At 38.4% G+C, this 19,845-nt stretch overlaps 1 protein-coding gene across 5 annotated transcripts; it reads left to right on the forward strand.

The window, feature by feature from the left end:
* The first annotated feature begins 1,443 nt into the window (after nt 1–1,443).
* LOC106075996 (uncharacterized) lies at nt 1,444–19,198 on the forward strand. 5 transcript variants are annotated; one of them, XM_056022288.1, is made up of 10 exons: nt 1,507–1,650; nt 4,433–4,571; nt 5,364–5,449; nt 6,622–6,840; nt 8,541–8,638; nt 12,017–12,154; nt 14,260–14,397; nt 17,818–17,923; nt 18,617–18,783; nt 18,903–19,198. In XM_056022288.1, the coding sequence occupies exons 2-9, from the start codon at nt 4,451–4,453 to the stop codon at nt 18,770–18,772; spliced, it is 1,062 nt and encodes a 353-aa protein (XP_055878263.1). In that variant the 5' UTR covers nt 1,507–1,650; nt 4,433–4,450; the 3' UTR covers nt 18,773–18,783; nt 18,903–19,198. The 5 variants fall into 5 exon arrangements, with proteins under 5 accessions (XP_055878264.1, XP_055878263.1, XP_013092343.2 ...); XM_056022289.1 differs by having other exon boundaries at nt 1,444–1,575; nt 18,617–19,198; XM_013236889.2 differs by having other exon boundaries at nt 18,617–19,198.
* Nucleotides 19,199–19,845: the final 647 nt, after the last annotated feature.

The raw sequence follows: 19,845 nt of genomic DNA on the forward strand, positions 1-19,845 counted from the left end.
ATCTAATGCCAGGCACCCATTAGAGCTGAGTGGACGAGATGAGGCGACCTAAAGATCCCAAATGGGAAAATCCCAGCCTTTACCTGGGACTTCCGGTTCGGAAGCAAAGCGCTTTACCACTCAGCCGCCGCGCCTCTTTTAGCCTACATCTAGAATAAAGACCAAAATGTCGGGTTTAGAAATCACGTGGTCGACTCTGGTACTCAGGTATATTCTTGCCTGTTAACTCCGACAGTGGTGTACTCCCGGTGTCTCTTATTGTTCTTGCTAGTTCGTTCCCAACATAGGTCTCAAAATACTCTAAGCTTTCTGAACATGTTAACATTGACAAGCTTTGATCTATTCTGTCTCTTACCCCGCCTTATCTTCCCTGTCCATATTATTGTACAAAGCCTTCTCGGCTCAGGTTGAAACTCTGCTCTATTATTTAAGACATGAATTAATTTTTAAAAAATTATTCAATTAATTACGACACTTGTAATTCTTTATTTTGTTTGATCTAACAAGGGAAACCCTTCAGTATTCAAAGATGATGCTAAATATTTCCTTAGATAATTGAATACGTTATTTCTCCCTAACCCATTCTCGGGTCACGTTGAAACTTTAAACAATTGTTTATTGTAGTCTACCTAAAAAAACATGAATCAATTAATTATTGGTAATTAATTATTTTGTTTTATATCGATCAAGGAAAGCAACTTTCACATTACCGAGAGCTATAGCTGCAAGTGTGGAGTTCTTTCCCTTAGATAAGCATAGTCTTTTTTTTTAAAGAGGATTTTTTAAATACTTTGGTTTGCAATGTCTACAAAAACAAGTTTCGCACCAAGTTTACGCACATAAGCATTTAAGTTCCCCTTTCAGACCTTGCGATAACGTTAAGGTCATCTGTTTCTTTGGCCAGTGGTTAACGAGCAGGGTGTCATGTGGCCATCACAACGACCAACCGCCTTTACTTTCCCCAACTAAAATCAGGTACCCATAAGAGTTGGGTGGACTCAGGGTCGCCCTAAAAATCCTGAAATTCAAAATCCTAGTCTTCAATGAGATTCGAACCCAGAACCTTAAGCTCGGAAGCCAAGCGCCGAACAAAAGTATTTAAATACGGTACCGGTAGTGTATAAAAAACGGAAGAAAGTTACATTTGTAATTTTGAGATATGTTGGCTTTAAAAAACTAGTAAATACAAAAACTTGCTATATTTTGGTAAATTCGGTTACATTCATGAAAATATATTAGTTGTTTTAGATCTAAATTTTCGCATTTTTTTCGTCCAAAGCAAGTATGAGAATAAGCGATAGGCGAGTGAATGAGGGCTTATATAGATTATTATGGTTATGCTTGCCCTGGATGTGGAAAAATATGTAGGTCACAGCTGGGGGCTGCGTAGCCACGGGAAATACTGCATCCCTCATGAATCCTCGGACCTTATTAAAGATATAAAGAAAACTTTGTTGCGCACCTACTAATGAGCCATTCATTTCTATCAAGAACGGAAGAATAAGCCTTCTCACTTCATGCTATATATCAAAATCTGACTCTCAATATTTAGACTAGAAATCTAGTTCTAATCAGGTACTTTCGAAGAACTTACAGCCTGTCAACAGGTTTTTCCATAGTATAAGCTACAGCAGGCCCTACTGATTTGCGGTAGGCTATCCCAAACAAACAAAAAATAGTTAATTTGCCTATTCTGTTTTATTAGGCTGCAATGTTAAGCTAAACTATCTAGATCTATAGTAGGCTATATAAAGTATTTTCAAATGGACCTCATTCACCAATCGTAAACAAACAACATTTAGCCAGGTGATAATATTGATAAAACAATGAAAAAAAAATCACGTGACAGCCTTTATGGATTACGTAATTTGTATAGAAGAGATAGAGAATCACGTGGCTAAATGTTTGTTTACGATTTGTTTTCATTTGCATATAATTTATAGTTATCATTATATTTTGCTAAGACCTAGAATATGATAAAAGTATTTTTTTTTTTGTCTTGGAGTAAAAAACCTTGCCAGCTGTGAATGTATTTAGCCTACGTCTTGCGGAGTTGTGGTCAGTGTTAGCGCTCAATAAATTAAATAGCAGGTTAAACACGTCCACCAGTTTGTGTTATAAACAAATGTTCTTCCCAATATCACCCGAGTCAAAACGTTGATTTGTATCAACGGAGCACTGGCAGCAGCAAGAAATCAAAATTTACAAGCAGCAGCATGAATTAACTGCATTTTCTTGATATTTCGTTAATAAAATGCAGATATCACAGGCACTCACAGATGTGTTTGAGCGTTTGATTTGTTGATGGTGATTGTACTCGAGAAGAATTCATTGGTTTTGCCATTGTTGTTTAGAGAGACGCACTGCCTGTGTCCAACTTCATTGTCAGCGAATACAGTATGTACATTTTTCACATGACAAACTACTCGGCCACGGCTACGATGGCTGCCCCGTGATGGGTAGCATTTTACACTGTGTTTTGGCAAGGATTCGTGAAAAATATCAAAAAGCAGACTTTTTCCGTTGCGAATCCCATATTATTATTGACCTGAATGTCATTTCAGATATACGTAATGCTGTTGGTGTCATTCAGGAGATTATCTATTTCTTCCATAACAGTCCCAAGCGAGAGTGTTGATGCTAAATTTACTTCTTTTGTGTGAAACATGATGGACTGAGAATCACGAATTTATTCGCGCTTTAAGTCACTCATTTGAGAAGATCTTTGACTGGTGTATTTTAAAATAACGGCTGTAAGTGAGACCTGGCAAACTGCATATGTGTAATCTGTGCCTGTTTCTCGTGTGTTTCTGATTTGTCTTTTAATTGTCAATTATTCATCTTTCCATGAACCAGTTTCCGTGATGTTGCAGTCTGTCCATCTAGCTTGAGCGGCCTCTTAACAGCACATCAGCAGTCACGTTAATGACAAATACCAACTTGGCCATGTTGAGGAACACTTCGTGGATGGCATCTTGAGGAAGGCAAGACTTATGGCAGGCAAACGGGGTATTGAGTGGGTGCTTGGATTTCGGGAGTTATTACAGAACACTGCTTTACATTTCGTAACTTTGTTCGTTAGTTTCTTCATTAACGTTTCGCTTTTCAAGCAATAGTAAGCCTAATGCTCCGTTCAATTTGTTTTGTCTACATCCTAAAAGGATGCAAGAGCTGCAACATTATGAAGAACAGCACTGCAGATAAGCGTTCATCGCCGGCTTGTCCATTGCGACGAGAAGCAATTCAGTAGTAAAGTTATTGACAGTTTAGGCAGCGTTTGCATTTTTTTTTTGATCAACCGTTGAGATGCATGAGCCGCACGGATCAACTGACCGAAGTGTACAGAGTACACGGATCAACTGACCAGAGTGTACAGAGTACAGTAACTAGTTTATTCACGTGTTCGTTGTTGTTGTTTTTTTAATTTCATGAACCAAATATTTACTGTGAACTTAATATCACATAGGTATGGGGGTGGCATGGTGCACCATTTCTTTTCTTTAATATTCTTTGTAATAAAAAAGGTTACGACTTTGAGCCATGAGTGGCGACTTGCACCCCCCTACAAAAAATCCTGCGGGCGCCCATGCGCGCACCCCCAGCGAAGGAATAGCAAAGTGCAGCGACAAGAGATGCCAGCGGAATGGACAGTGTCTACGTTTTTTTTTCGCTTTTTTTTTTTTTTTTTTTGCGTTGAGAAAATGTAAAGTGGCTATTGGCGGCCCGTACGGCCTGAAGAAATATCCACCGCACTAGCACTACATATTTAATACTACTAATAATAAAGAATCTTAGTGAACCGTTAGCTCTATATGTCCCTCCAGAGAGCTCTGCGCTCCATGGACTCAACGCTTCTAGTCATGTTTCTCCCTTGAATATTTAGGTTTGCGGGCCTTTTCAGTAGGGCCTACATGGACCAAAGGTTTGGAAGTCACTCGTCATTGATGTCAGACAGACATGTTTCACTTCATTCAAGAAGAACACTGAGACCTATCTGTTCAAAACTTTTTAAAGATTAGTTTGTTAATGTAACTCTCGTCTTCATGTTTGCTATGTTATCACAGCGCCTTGAGCCTACATTATGTCTGTTATCAGTGTTGTTTAAATTAAATTATTATGATTAGACCTATATTATTACACAACGACTGCGCCCGTTGTTTTTCCCCTAAATATTTATATTGTTTATTATGGCCGGAACATCCCGTCCTCCCTTTTCGTTTTTTTTTTAATATTCAATAAGCGGGCCACATTTTAACGATCTCCTGACATAATTTATATTATTATTAGTTAGTAGTTAGTTTCAACGAGCTTTTATGAATAGCTTCAACTGGATAGGGTTTTCTCCCTGGATCGCAGACCTTACCAACACACCGATGTTAGTAGCTATTATTATAAGTACATACTCTCTTGTTTTTTTTTTTTGTATCTATAGAGAGAGATCTCTGTCGGGATGGCGTTTAACCGCTTTTCAAACGAGCAATTAACTACAAAGAAACGAAGGGAACCTTTCATTTTCCATGATCTGAGAAAATTTAGAAGCCTCAGTTCACACTTGATCAATTTACCATGGAGTGAGTAGGCTATTTATCTATCTGTCTGTCCATCTCTCTATCTATCTATTTGTCTGTCTGACTGTCTGTCTATATATCTATCTATTTATCTATCTATCTATCTGTCTGATCCATCTATCTATCTATCTGTCTATCTATCTATCTGTCTGATCTATCTATCTATCTGTCTGTCTTATCTATCTATTTATCTGTCTGTCTGATCTATCTATCTATCTATCTGTCTGTCTGATCTATCTAACTGTCTGTCTGTCTATCTATCTATATGTCTGTCTATCTATCTATTTATCTGTCTATCTATCTATCTATCTATCTATCTATCTATCTATCTATCTATCTATCTATCTATCTATCTATCTGTCTGTCTGTCTGTCTGTCTGTCTATCTATTCTATCTATCTATCTATCTGTCTGTCTGTCTATCTATCTAGGTATCTATCTATCTGTCTGTCTGATCTATCTATCTGTCTGTCTATCTATCGCCCCCCCTCTCTCTCATCATCATCATCCTCCACATCAATATCTTCATCATGACAAGTAATCTCCTGTCTGTCGGACACACGCAACTTCTTAGCAGAAATATAGTGCTTCCACTTCTTACTGCCTTGCTTGAACACAAGATGTTTTTGTTAGACTTGTCATACAGGAAGTCACAGACGAATTCCACACACTAACAACACTGCCGTTATTCACGACTTCTTCACAAAACTATCACCCAGGCAAGACAGTTTTATAAACCCATCTAACAAAAAAATGCCATGTCCATAAAACATCCAACTAGGTCTATATCTTTCAGTGAATCACTTGAAAAGTAGGTCCGCAGTTTCAGGCATCATGGATGATTCGAATGATGCCACTAGTCCAAAGCCTAGTCCACAAATGGTAAATGTTTTAATATCATTTGTAGTCGTTTTAGACAGTCTTCTTCATCATTTTTTGTCCTCAAAGGAAGTAACGTCTGTATTTTATAAGATAAGATAAGGACACATTATTTGTAACATATTTGAATTATTTTGCTACTTTGTCATTGTGGAAACGTCAGATTAAGACAGTGTTTCTCAAACTTTTATGATTGGCACTCCTCCTCCAAACGAAAACATTTTCGTTCGCCCCCCCCCCCCCAACCCTTTAGCCAGATGCTTTCTGGGAGAGTGTTGAAAGCTCGCTCGATGAGATGGGGAAAAAGGGGGGGGGGGGGTTGAAATGAAATAGAAACTTACAGGCATATAAATACAACGCAATTTTCCCGTTTTCGCTAACATATTTAGAATATCTTAGAAATATAACTTATGTAATAAATGCTCATTTAAGCTACTCGTTTTTCGAATGAAATATTTTTTAGATAATTTTCTTCAAATAAAAAAGCGCGCCCCCTCCCCTTGAAAAAAAAAAAAAAAAAAAAAAAAGGTTTAATTAAAAAGGGGTCGGACAGGTAAAAAAATGGATGGGCATAGCATTGAAAGAGATTCTACTAAAGGACGTCGCGCCATCCCCCTCATTGGTGGCCCGCTTCACAAAGGGTTACAAGTCGTCCAGCAAAAGGAGGACATCTTTCTTTATTTGTGGTCTTTTCCTAAATTGTGAAAATGCCCGGCTTTTATGTGGGACGTCTTCATGACTTTTTTGTTGTCCTGAACTCGTTAGGACAATTCATACAGGTTCCTATACTTGTGACTCGGAGTCCTAGCAAGTTAGTCTACATGTTTGACCAAGGACATTGACTATTTAAATGACACAAATTTTGAGGACATTTTTCTGGATTACCCCATGAAGAGCATATGAAATGTATGTGTTGTCTGCCTTATGTGTTGTGAGTCTTTTGTGTTGTCTGTCTTTTGTGTTGTTTTCTTGGACTTGTGTTCTCACAGTAGATACAGTATGCCTCAAGTTGGGTTCAGTCACACTCAACATACCGGAGGAGTTACACCATAGTCCTGAACCCGCCTTCACGGGTACCTTACTAAGCCATTGGCACCATACTGCGGGTGGGATTTTTAAAACAAACATTGCAAGATTAACATTTTCCAACAAACAAAAATTTATACGCTTTCCAGCCGCACCGCCCGGAAGCTAAAAGTTTTGTAGAAAATATTCACGGGAGGATCTCCACTTTGCTGCTCTCAGAACTGACCAAGTCGATGCTCTCCCGGCACAACTCTTTGGATATGAATGATTTCGCCCCCATGAGGACGTTGAGAAACATTCTTCTGGTGACATGTTTTTTATCGTTTCTAGTCGCTCCTTTGACTTACATGCCCTTAGGGATCATTCAGGTACATATAGTGTGTGTGGTTACGTTAAGGCAATGAAGCTAGGACTTAATAATAGGCCTAATGGTAGGCGAAAAGGCCTTGCCGATGTTTTATCACATCTGCACGATTTAAGTTTTAAAAGAAAAACATTCATTAGAAAGCTAGAAAGATTCCAGAAATAAACAAGGTTACAAAGACAATTTGTGTGGAAAAACAAACTCAAAATCGGCTCCCCCGAAGTGGTCCACCCAGGCAGGTAAAAAGACAGGTTTCAATATTTTCAGAAATAATATCAGAATGAAATGCATTCGAAGGCAAATGACAGAGAAGAATGGAGAAAGAAGGTTGACCGATCATGTGTGGTGCCCTAACGGTCCAGCAGACCAAGGGATAAGTGAAAGTGAAGGATGTGAACCTGGCCTAAGTTATGTCATACATGGGGGTGGGGGGTGATTGGACGGGTAAAAAAATGTTCCATTTTTTTTAAATCTAGCATTCATTAGTTATTGAAAGCAAAGTAATCGCTGTTACAAAAAGGATCAGCTTTAAAGAAAATAATTTTTTTTTAATGTCACTTCTTTTATTGAAAGTATCGATACATCATCATACTCTTGCTAAGTTTTATATTCTCTAGCTTTCAACAAACCACAGCAGAACTGCAGAAACATTCGCTGATACCATGCTCTTATTATCTTTTACTAAAACGCCGGTCTTTAAATAGATAACTTGAATCATGTTAATTAAGTTGCGTTGAAAGACCTTTGTGGACCCGCCCATTACGAGTTGAGCTTGAGTTCTAATAGGACTATTTAACAGCGAGAAGAGTTTTACCGACAGACTAGAAATGAGAAATTGGCTTCTACTCGGAAGCTACCATCAACTACATTTTATTAGATAACTATTTTATCACAAAGACCAATATGAACAGCATGTATGCTCTCCTGACACAAAGAAGATTACGCTGGCTCGGACATGTCACCCGCATGCCAGATGGTAGAATCCCGAAAGATATCTTATATGCTGAGCTTGTGGAAGGAGTCAGACCCAAGGGCCGCCCAAGACTAACATATAGAGATGTCTGCAAGCGAGACATGAGAGCCTCAGGCATCAGTGAAAGTATGTGGGAAAACATAGCCAAAGACCGGAGTGCATGGAGACAGACTGTGCGTGCTGGGACAACCCTTGCTGAGAACAAAAGAATTGAAGCGGCTTTAATCAAGAGTGAAAAAAAGAAAGCTGGCCTGTCTGCTAGCCCTAAATCAGAGGCATACACATGTACGAATTGTGGCAAAGTCTGCCGTTCTAGAATTGGCTTGATTAGCCACACCAGATTCTGCCCCGTCTCAAGATTAAGCCAAAACCAGTGACTCACTTGGGCGCATCCATTGCCTTTCGAGACAAAAGGAGCCATATATTTTATCACATCCGTTTATTGTGTTGTCACACATTTTCATCCAAGCCTGTTCAGCTATTCGGCGAGGCCGGAGTCCGAGCCCAATGAGAGATTCCTTCATATTTCTACATTATAACGTCACTAACCGTGAGAAAGTCCCCAGAGTTCCAGTTTAAGACCAGAATAGTTTGCTGCTCGAATTATAAAGATAATTAGTAATTGACAATGAAAAGGTATCCCCCCCCCACACACCCTTATTATTTCTGTATGGACTGTCTAAATAATTTAAAATGTAGGCTACTAAATAATCTGTATTTATATTTTGTAGGCCGCTTACAATGAGCAGTGCTTTTTGTACACGAGAATAAATTTCACATTTAAAGAAGAAACCTCCAACAGTACGTCTGCAGTGTGTAAAACTATAACGTAAGAGTCGTTTTGTAAAGCAAGAACTTTATATTGTCTCTCTCTCTCTTGTTCCGAAAACATTTAGAAGTAGGCTAGATCTAGATCTTGAGGTCTAATGTTGACTTGATCGTCTAAAAACATTTAGAAGTAGATCTATATCTTTAGGTCTAATGTTGATGACTTGACGTCTGAAAACATTTAGAAGTAGGCTAGATCTAGATCTTGAGGTCTAATGTTGACTTGATCGTCTAAAAACATTTACAAGTAGATCTAGATCTTTAGGTCTAATGTTGACTTGATCGCCTTAAAACATTTAGAAGTAGATCTAGATTTTAGGTCTAATGTTGACTTGATCGCCTTAAAACATTTAGAAGTAGATCTAGATCTTTAGGTCTAATGTTGACTTGATCGCCTTAAAACATTTAGAAGTAGATCTAGATCTTTAGGTCTAATGTTGACTTGATCGTCTTAAAACATTTACAAGTAGATCTAGATCTTTAGGTCTAATGTTGACTTGATCGTCTTAAAACATTTACAAGTAGATCTAGATCTTTAGGTCTAATGTTGATGACTTGACGTCTGAAAACATTTAGAAGTAGATCTAGATCTTTAGGTCTAATGTTGATGACTTGACGTCTGAAAACATTTAGAAGTAGATCTAGATCTTGAGGTCTAATGTTGACTTGACGCCTAAAAGCATTTAGAAGTAGAACTAGATCTTTAAGTTTAATGTTGACAAATAATGACGTCCAAAAAGATTTTTGGTTTTATTGGACATTGAAAAAAAACTTTTTATAATGTTTCTGTTCATGAATGATTTTTCTAACATCTATTCCACAATCGGCTAATTCTCAAAGATTAAGAATCAGATAAAGTTATTTCTATTTTATTTTTTGCCCAATGAAATTTCAAAGATACTTTTTCCTCAGCTATAAAGATTATAATTATCCTTCTAAATTCTGCAATACTGATTGTATTTGGTTTAATATACAATACTTCGCTCATCAATACTAACGTGTAGCCTACTTTGTAGGATACAGTGCAAGGGCCTATTGGATATGCAGTGCTTACGATTAGGACTGGATAACCCCAGGTACACTATTAGATCTTTATGTCTCTAGTGGACAGGAGCATCATGAAGAGATTTAAATTTTCATATCTGACAGTGACAGATGTCATCATTTATCTGGACATTATAGTCTTTCATGTTTCATATTGTTGTAACCCTGCCTTGCACCAGTGCTTGAGGTGCGCACTAGCGCACTAGTGAACGTAAACAGGAAGAGACTAGAACGGAGATAATAACATTGCATCAGGGATTGTGAAGAGTCTGAATGTTTGGAAACTAAGAAGCCAGCTTTTGGTGCTGCCTGAAGGTTGTAGAAGGGACCTGGAGCGAAGCGGGGAAGGCTGTCGTTGGTCCACATTCGGGTTGCTGTCTAAAGGACTGGTAAATTAGTAGAAAGACTCTGAGGAAGCTGAAGGATGCTATGTGTTTGTCCTAGTGAATAAACACCTGTATTTATTTCCTGTTACACTGTGTTGAGTTGCATGCCTATTCGTTGAGTGCCTAACCTAGAGAGTTACAACAATTGGTATCAGAAGTGGGATTTAGGCAGCTCAACGAAAGGAAACAATGACAACGCTGAGGAAGCTAGATGAACTAAGCTGTAAACAGTTAAAAGAGGAGCTCCGAGCCAGGGAGCTGAGGATCTTCTGTGCCAAAGAAAAAATGAGAGAACGCCTTCGACAAGCCTTGCTGGACGAAGATGAAGATCCGGACTCGTATCTGTTCGAAGTACAACCAGATATCAGAGAGCTCATGAATACCGTGACAGATCAGATGAACTCGTTCCAGGTACAGCTAAAAGAGGTCAACGAGCAGATCTGTACCATGATTAAACAGATAGGTATCAGTACCTCGCTGAACAAGACTGATGATACGTTTGATACCGTGATGAGCAAGACCGACGATCAGATGGCTACCATGTCGACAGGTATAAACAATCCGTTACTCAACGGAGACGCCGTTGATGGTGGCGCTGTTTATGACTGTAATAGTGAGCCGTGCAAGCTTGGCTCCTACGACAAGAATCCTAACATTTGTTGTGAAAGTACTGAGCACAGATCTGATCATGCTATCGTGATTCCTGCCTACACTCAGACGTTGAAAAATAACTGTGATGACGGGACCTCCTCAAAGGGAGAATTCGAGCACCGGAAGACCTGCCAACTAAGTATTTGTCCTGATACCAGTATCAGCAAGAGAAGCGCTGATGGTGGTACAGCAGATGGACACATAGGACGTTGTAAACGTGCCCCACAGATATGTCTTTCAGACAAGCTTAAAGATTATACCGTGTTTGACAACCTGGCCTCCTGGGGGCCCACGGCACATCGAGAAAGCCTGCTGGAGCAACGTGTAAGACAAATGGTCTTGATGACCTACGCTATGACATCCACTGCATCGCTTCTTGCCATGAGTCTGCCGTCGGTGGTAACTAAGAGAAAGGCCAGACAACGAAAACGACTTCCCCTTAACCAAAGGCAGGTCAATTGGAGCAGAAGGAGAAAGCGGTACCTGCAGAGAGCAGTGTGGATTGCTTTGTGGGGAGCACGATCAATGCAATCTGTGACTCCCACTGACCGACCTCCACCTGCACTGGCCAACCGTGAACATGTTTCTTTTCGGGACGAAAAGACTAAGGTGGGGGTAGTGTTGTAACCCTGCCTTGCACCAGTGCTTGAGGTGCGCACTAGCGCACTAGTGAACGTAAACAGGAAGAGACTAGAACGGAGATAATAACATTGCATCAGGGATTGTGAAGAGTCTGAATGTTTGGAAACTAAGAAGCCAGCTTTTGGTGCTGCCTGAAGGTTGTAGAAGGGACCTGGAGCGAAGCGGGGAAGGCTGTCGTTGGTCCACATTCGGGTTGCTGTCTAAAGGACTGGTAAATTAGTAGAAAGACTCTGAGGAAGCTGAAGGATGCTATGTGTTTGTCCTAGTGAATAAACACCTGTATTTATTTCCTGTTACACTGTGTTGAGTTGCATGCCTATTCGTTGAGTGCCTAACCTAGAGTTACAACAATATACTAAGTGGAAATATAGACGGTCAGTATGGGGTCAAACCCAAATTATCTGATTATTGCTTAAACACAGACAACTCTGTCCCGAGTGAGTTAGCTTCCTTATCCTTTTCAAATCACAACCAATTCTGAATGAAGAAAGCAGTGAATTTCACCAATTACTAGATCTAGTTATTAGTAGTAAAATTCCAAATAAAACTCCAAAATATACTTCCATTTATTATAACCTTCTGTATAACAATGAAATATATTCAGCATAGTTAGGCTCTCCTCTATAGTAGGCTACTAGTTCTTTTTCTTGCTCCAGATTTGAAGCAGTAAGCACCGAATGGGGACCACAGTTCTACTGCGACTGCACAACCTACGTACCCGTATCGATAGCCATAGTCTCTGTGATTATTGGTTGGTCAACTCTTACTGTGTGGCCTCTGATGTTATCAGTTGGGTTGGTTTTTCTTAATTGTGAGGTGTTAAAATGCAGAGATATTAATAATACTACTTTCCATTTTAAATTAATAGATCTATATATCGAATTTTCCCCCCTATAATCGAATAATGCGAAACTGCGACTTTAAATCTAACTAGTGATATTAAGTACAAGTGAATGCTTGTACATGAATTGTATTCTTAAAAAAAAAAGGTTACATAAGTAGTTAGGATGTTATTCGATAGAGTCAACACTCTTGCCAGCTTTCGCAGTCATCACTTCATCATATCCCTTTAATTTCCTTTAGTCTATTGGACCGTTGGGGCACCACAAAAGATCTGTTGACTTTCTTCCTCCATTCCATTCGTTTGTCTTGAATAGAATTTCTTTCAATGACAGGCATGTGCATTATTTATGTTGCCCTTCCATCGCTTTCTCTGCTTCTTCTTTTTTTTTCTGGTACTGTTCCCTGAAGGAAGTTATTTTCGAAATTTGAGGACCTTGTGCTATGGTCATAGAGTTTTAGTTTGCGTTTTTTTTTCTTACATAGTTAGCTGGTCATCGTGGGGTCCAATCGCTGTACCAATCCTGTCTCTAATCTCCTCGTTTTTTTATGCCGTCTTCGAATGTGATACCTAGGATCTTTCTGTCAGGGGCGTAGCTAGGAATTTTCCATCATTTCGGGGGGGGGGGGGGGGGGGCTTGATCTGTATTTTGCGTAATATTTAATATTTAATGTGAAAAAAACACTCATTTGCCCCCCCCCCCTTTTTCAAAGTGGGGCCCGGGGGGATTTTCAAATTCTCCCCCTCCTCCCCCACCCTAGCTACGTCACTGCTTTCTGTAGCATCCAAATTCCATTGCTAGGAGCCTTCTCACATTTATAGGAATACTAATATTGAAAGCTTCCACAACGTTTTCTTTGAAGGATAATAATGTTTCATCTCTCTTATAAAAGAAAAATGTCTTTTGTCTTTACTATAGGGCCTACACTTTCTAGTTTTCCCCATTAAGCTCAACACTTTAAAATTGATTGTAATGATTGATTTTAGATTATTACACAATAAAATACAACTTTGTTATTTCTGCGAACTACTGATAAAGATTGCATGTTATAAAGATGTGCGAAAACGCCTGAAGCCTAACTAGACGGGAAATAACTGTTTTAGTAGGTGGGATAATTTCCATTTCCATTCGAAACTAAGAGATTTAAATTTAAACGTTAAAGAAAAATCCCTTAGTTTAGATCAGTGATGCCCAACCTAATTCGACCAGCGGGCCGTTTTAATTTCCGACACTCGTCTCGCGGGCCACATGACCGAAAAGTTTCAAAAACGAAATGAAATTGTTCTGAAACTATTTTGGTAGAAATTGTGAATTTAATACTTAATTAATAGGTTATTTGGCATATTTTTTTACGCGACAGAAAACAGCTTCATTTCTCTACTTAAAATGTGAACAACAGTGAAGATAGCTTTACAACCGACTAAATTTTTTGGTCTCTTTTTGGTAAATATTCACATGGATCCTCCAATCTCTAGGCGTAGTTAAACAATATTTTATTTGCGACTCAAACCAATAATGCCGCCATATTTATTTTATAATGCCTTTTTGATGTTGTCGTTTTATTACAAAGTCCAGACACTTTCTTTATACAATAAATATGTTGGTTTATTAACATGTTTAACAAAACAAAACTAAAGATAGGTTCACTTTTCATGGTAGAGTCTACATTCAGACGTTCCAATGCATAAACACACAAATGTTAAAGATCATAATACCAATCTATCGGAGAAAAAATGAGGGCCCAAACGTAGGTAACGATACATTATTCAACCTTTTTTTGGAAGGGAGATTTCTACACGACGTTTCGGCGGGACTGATGGAACCACGTCGCGGGCCGGTTCTGGCCCGCGGGCCGTATTTTGGGCATCACTGGTTTAGATCGTTTACATCTTTATATATCTTTAGATATAAATTTGTTTTACTGTAATTATTGAGTTTTATGAAAAGTTAAGTTTAAAAACTCTAGATCTAGGTATATTGTACACAGCTTTTGTTCCCAGTCCTACGTTATTAGAGTCGCGGTATTAACCATAAGAGTTGCATCTCTTTGTTCACAGCAATGGCAGTCTCCTAATGCTGTCGTATCTGTCTGTGGCAGTGGTCTGTCTGGCAGTAAGTACTGCGAGTGCTCTGGTGCAGCTCGATGGTTACCGTGAGACGTGCACACAGCTGTCACTGGACGCCAATGCAGAGGGGTAGAGTGTGTACTTTTCCCTTTCAGCGTTGTAGTGCATTATGTCATGTCTCCAAGTCCCCATACGCAGGGGCGGTCTGGCTGTATTGGGCAAATGCCCAATATGGGCCGGCAGGGCCACCTAAAGGTCCTCACGAATGCCACTATAGAACGTATTAAATTGTCAATATTAACACTATTTTCTTGTAAAAGAAGCCCCTTGGGCGTCGAGCTTTAAAAAAAAAAAAACGTTTACAGACTCTACACTACAGTAAGACTATAGTGGTATTTTAATCTAACATATTTTCCGACATAATGTAATAGTCTACATCCGTAGACAGTACTACTAGTAAGCTTCATCATTCTAGGGCCCACACTTTTAGCGATTAAGAAGCAACAAAAGGCCTACTATATTTCTTAAAAAGATACAGAGTTAATTGTATGCATGCGTTCAGTTATCGATACATTATCAAACTTAATAGAATGATTTTGAGGACAGGTAGACCTAGAAATGGATGTCCATCATTGGATATACAACTTGTGGGCCGGATTGTATGGAAATGCCCGATCCGATTGTAACACTCAGTCCGTGCCTGCCCCACAGTACATTTATGCCAACATTAAGTTCCCCTTTCAGATCTTGCGTTCTGTAGGGTAGATGATGTTAATGTCATCTGTTTCTTTAGCCAACTGGCAACTCGTAACGTGCAGTGTCTCATGTGGTCAGCACAACGACCAAACGCCTTTACTTTCCCCAACTAAACTAAAAACCCATTAGAATTGTTTGGACTCAGGGGCCCCGTAATTCAAAAATTCCAGTCTTCACCTAGATTCGAACCCAGGACTCCTATTCAGAAACCAAATGCTTAATCACTCAGCCACCGCGCCCACCACCCCAGGCTAACATTACACTTGTCTTTTCTTCTAAATATGTGTTTTTAAATGCAAAATCCAGTATTAATTACAAAGAGCCTTTTGCAGTCCTAACCCCCCCCCCCTCTTCTATAAAACAAAACCAAAAAAAAAAAAAAAAAAAGAATGCAAACGAGAATCGCCAGTTTCCAGAAGCATAGCTAAGGAAGATTTTGATTTTAAAAAAACCTCCGAAATCTACGGTAAAACCCCCTCTTCATGGGGTATGGATATATTTCAATCATTCTACACCAATAGTGAAGTATTTTCATACTATGAGTTAATTACGGTAATATGCTCTTTGTTAACTTTTTATTTTCAAAAATGCCATTCAGATACAAAAAGAAAATAAAGTGATATGAAGAGATGTGGTGGCGATATAATGAAACGTAAAGAAAAGCTTAGCAAAAGGAGAATAAAAAGGAAGATTTAGGGAGATATGTACTGTAATAACTGAAGGGAGGCAACTCAACGAGGTATAGATGTTTATTTACATGGAGACGTGACAAACACTTAGGACATCTGCCTTGAACGCAGCATCTTCATCGGCTCTAGACTTGGGCGGAAATCGTTCCCTCCTTCCCTAATGTCACAAGTGCACCTTCTGCACTATCTTGGATGGCGGTGTGCATGGCAGGGTTATAACAGTACATAATAAAAAAAATGTTAAGAAAGCCATACTGAAAGATCACTTTTGTAAAAAAAAAAAAGCTTAGAATTCGTATTCTAAAGTACTGAAAAAAACACATAATGTATTTGTTTTTGGTTTAATGAAATACTTCGCTCACCAATAAGCTACGAACATATTCTTTACACCGGATACACTAACAAAAAAAAACTTGTTTTTGTGTGTGTGTGTGTGTGTGTGGATTCGACTACATCTACTAGAATCTCAAATAAAAGCAAATAACTATTTACCAGTAATATTCACTGAATCATGACAATGTTTATCATAGTTATAAAAACGTCACGTCTAAACCGATAGTAAAACTTTTCATACAGGGCCCCGCACTTTCATAGTTCCCGCACTAACTCTAGTTGTAAATTATTAAATTAAACCATTTTAACTTATAACAGTGTTCCCGCGGCCTCCTGATTTTCCGGGAGCTCCCGGAACTCTCCTAAATTGCAAAGTATACGAAAAATTTATGAAAATCTCCTGAAATTATTAAAATATCCTGAAAACTCATAAAAATGTCCTGAAAAATAGAACAAATTGTCATTTTGGGGTGTCATTCTTTATGGAAAACGCCAATCCTACTCGCGATTTAAAGAAAACGGCATTGTCAGCTTTCATGTAATAAAAATGTTAAAATAAGGCAAATTTTAACCCAAAACAGGAAGTTCCAATACTTAATTTAATACGTTATAGTCACTTAATTGGCATATACATATCAAAAGCGATATTTTGCTTGTGGGTAGTAAATCTAAAAGACAGATCGGCTTTTTATTGGAAAACGACTATTGTAGATGGCTTGTAACGTTAATTTGACCATTATCAGTAAAGTGTAATAAAATGCAAAGAAGAAGTTATTTTCTAACAAAAAATCTTAATTTTCACGTATTATCCTTATCCCTACCCGCGCAATCCGTTTCGCATAGGGCCCCACAATCTGTAGGACGGGCCCTGTTGGAGAGTTAGATTTCTCGAATTTTCCTAGTGGCTCAAACATTGGATATTATAATATAATTAACACTTGAGCTGATACATTAACGAGAGATAGATCTAGATCGATGAAGTTTTTTTTTTAATAAATGAAAAATGAACAGAAAAATTTAGTCTAGCAAATTTACAAATATATTTTTTAAAAACTAGATCTAGATCCGTTTCCGTGAATGTAAACATTTGCATTTATTTAATAAATGTATTTAGTCTCACAGGCATAGACTGTCACCGTAGCATAAATAGATAAAAGTGCTTACGCTTAAAATCTTCCTGGCCCAAATTGATGTTTTTCTGACGTAATTTTCATGCGTATCCAAAACAGTCAGACATTCACCGGGCTCCTTCTTCCCTAGTGCTATTAGAGCATGGAATGGGTTGCCTGAGCTAGCCAGGAAAACCAGTGACATGGCAGAATTTAAGTCATTGGTTAATATGCATGACTGAATGCATGACGCGTAGGACGTAATTATCTTCTTTTTTGAAGTAACGTCTGTTTTATATAAGATAAGATATGGTCTTAGAATGCACAATTCACGCATGTCGCCATACAGGTCGATAGAGTGTAGCTTCCCTGACATGTCGAATCGGAATTCAAGTCTGGGGTTATCAAAAAGAATATGTTTCTTACACAATCGATCATATTATTTTTTGAACATCTATTTCATAATGTTTTTTTAGAAGGTTATAATAGTTGATTGCTTTTTTGTGTATGTTTGGATAAACAGGCAAGTATCAAAGTGCATTTTTCGAATCCAGTCTGTCAGTAGGCCTATTGTTTATCCAATTTAAAATAGTATTCAGTAGTAATTACACACATTGTTACATATTTCCTATGCATGAAAACCAGCTGTGTTATATTTCTAGGCGGAACTTGACTTGTAGCGAGCTCGCTAACTTCACATTCACAGAGTTAGTTCAGGCACGCACTCTTGTGGCGAAAGACGTGAATTTCGCTATGGAACTGGCTCAGGTTAGCTCATTTTTTTGTAACTTAAAAGAAATTAAGCAGCATGTTCATAATAGTATTTTTAATGCTCATTTGAATGAATCACAATTTGCCCCCTCCCAAACACCAATCGTCCCCCCCCCCTTTCCAAGTTGTGAGGCCAATTTTTTTAAACTGTGCTGTTGGCCAGTAGCGTACCTAGGGGTTTTGATGCTTAGTGCGACAGGTCCTTTAAATGACTTCTATAAAAATGGCTTTGTCTGCACGAGATGTGGAAGAATGAGTTTGCGCAGTCTGGTAAACACTGCACTCATCCTTAACTCTTTCTCTCAGTAATTATTTACCACATTCTGTTGGAATCAACGTCAGTTAGGAGAGAAAGAGTTAATCTTCTGAATTATTAGAAAAACGAAATAAAATACCTACAGCGGGCCAATACGTGTGAGCAATATTCGAGCTGACTTGACCTTTCAATCTCTTAGCCAGTTTTGTTTTTGATCGAGAAGAGTGGGGATAATTCGTTTATATATAATATTTTATAATAATTTCGTTTATATAGTCAAGTGGAGGGTACAATGAACACTGATGGCTATGCTTGCATTTATTTATTTACCCGGTTGTGTTTTTTCCCTTTACATGTTTGATTCTATGCGTTTATGGCATAGATCGATGTCTAGGTAAATAATCTTAATTACTTATGCTTTTTTTTTTGGTTAGATTGGAGTGTGGTGTTTGGTTGCTCTATCGAGCTGTAAAGTTCTGATCAGCACCTACAGCCTGTATTTGACCTGGTTCCACGCTCACTTCGTCTCTTTCTTTATGGCATTTGAAGAGAACAGCGTGTACACATCTGATGAGTCCTCGTCTCAGTAGCTACGTGATTGGTGCGCATGAGGGTTAAATTTAGATCTGTAGAGGCTTATATTGTTTTGTATGTAGACTTAATCATCGATAAAGGTTTATAACGTTTTTCATGCATGTAAGTTTTTTTTTTTAAACCCAGGAGAAATAGCCTGCAAATCTTGCAGAGAAAATGGAACAGTTCCTGTAGAACGACTATAAGATATAGATCGATAAATCTACTGAGAACTAAAGCAGGATTGTTGAATGTCTATTTCCTCTTATTGAGATCTAGATCTACACTTCAAGATGATATGATAGCCCCAAGATAGTATTGGAAATCGCAGAGTTGTCTGAAATACACTATAAAAGTTATTGTTATTTGTATTGTAACTTTCTTAGTACACTACCGTTCTACTCGTCATTTAGAAACATTACATTTTTAATTAAAAAGAAATTTGCGCCTGTAAGGCTTTTTGTTTTTTTATTTTTTGTACTAAATAAAAAAGCAGTTATAATCAAAACAGCCTAATGCTCTCTCTCTCTCTCTCTCTCTCTCTCTCTCTCTCTCTCTCTCTCACACACACACACACACACACACACAAGCACACAGCCTTTAAAAATAAAACATTGCTAGACTACCAGAAATCTGGCCACGAAGTCATCATCGTCATAAGTCTTGACAAAATCAAACGTCATCGAAGTTTGAAACATGTAAATATCCGCCCAAATATCTCGTGGGACAATATATGTTTGCATCTGATTGGTCAAGTCTTAATTTGCTACCTCTAAATGTGTTGGTAGCGGATGTTAACACTCGCCAGACTGCTGAGTGAAATGTTAGACCCAGAGACTATCTAGATCAAGTTATTCGGGTGTCATTATGGCGATAGGCAGCAAAAAACTGCATTTTTTTAAAGTGCAGACCTTCCATTACGCTTCACATATTATATATTCTATTGAACTGTTGGGGCACTACACATGATCTGTCGACCGTCTCTCTTCATTCCTCTCTGTCTTTTGACTTGATTAGAGCATCTTTCTTTGAAGGTTTTTTCTTATCGCTTTCTCTGCCTGACTCTTCTCTGGTCGTGACTGTTTCCTGC

Source organism: Biomphalaria glabrata, chromosome 3 (genome assembly GCF_947242115.1).
Source record: "Biomphalaria glabrata chromosome 3, xgBioGlab47.1, whole genome shotgun sequence".
NCBI lineage: Eukaryota > Metazoa > Mollusca > Gastropoda > Planorbidae > Biomphalaria > Biomphalaria glabrata.

Coding starts and splice junctions, on each gene's coding strand:
- LOC106075996 (XM_056022289.1), top strand. CDS start 4,451: ATGGCGTTTAACCGCTTTTCAAACGAGCAATTAACTACAAAGAAACGA. Junction 4,572..5,363: donor CTTGATCAATTTACCATGGA/GTGAGTAGGCTA, acceptor TATATCTTTCAG/TGAATCACTTGAAAAGTAGG. Junction 6,841..8,540: donor TGCCCTTAGGGATCATTCAG/GTACATATAGTG, acceptor TATATTTTGTAG/GCCGCTTACAATGAGCAGTG.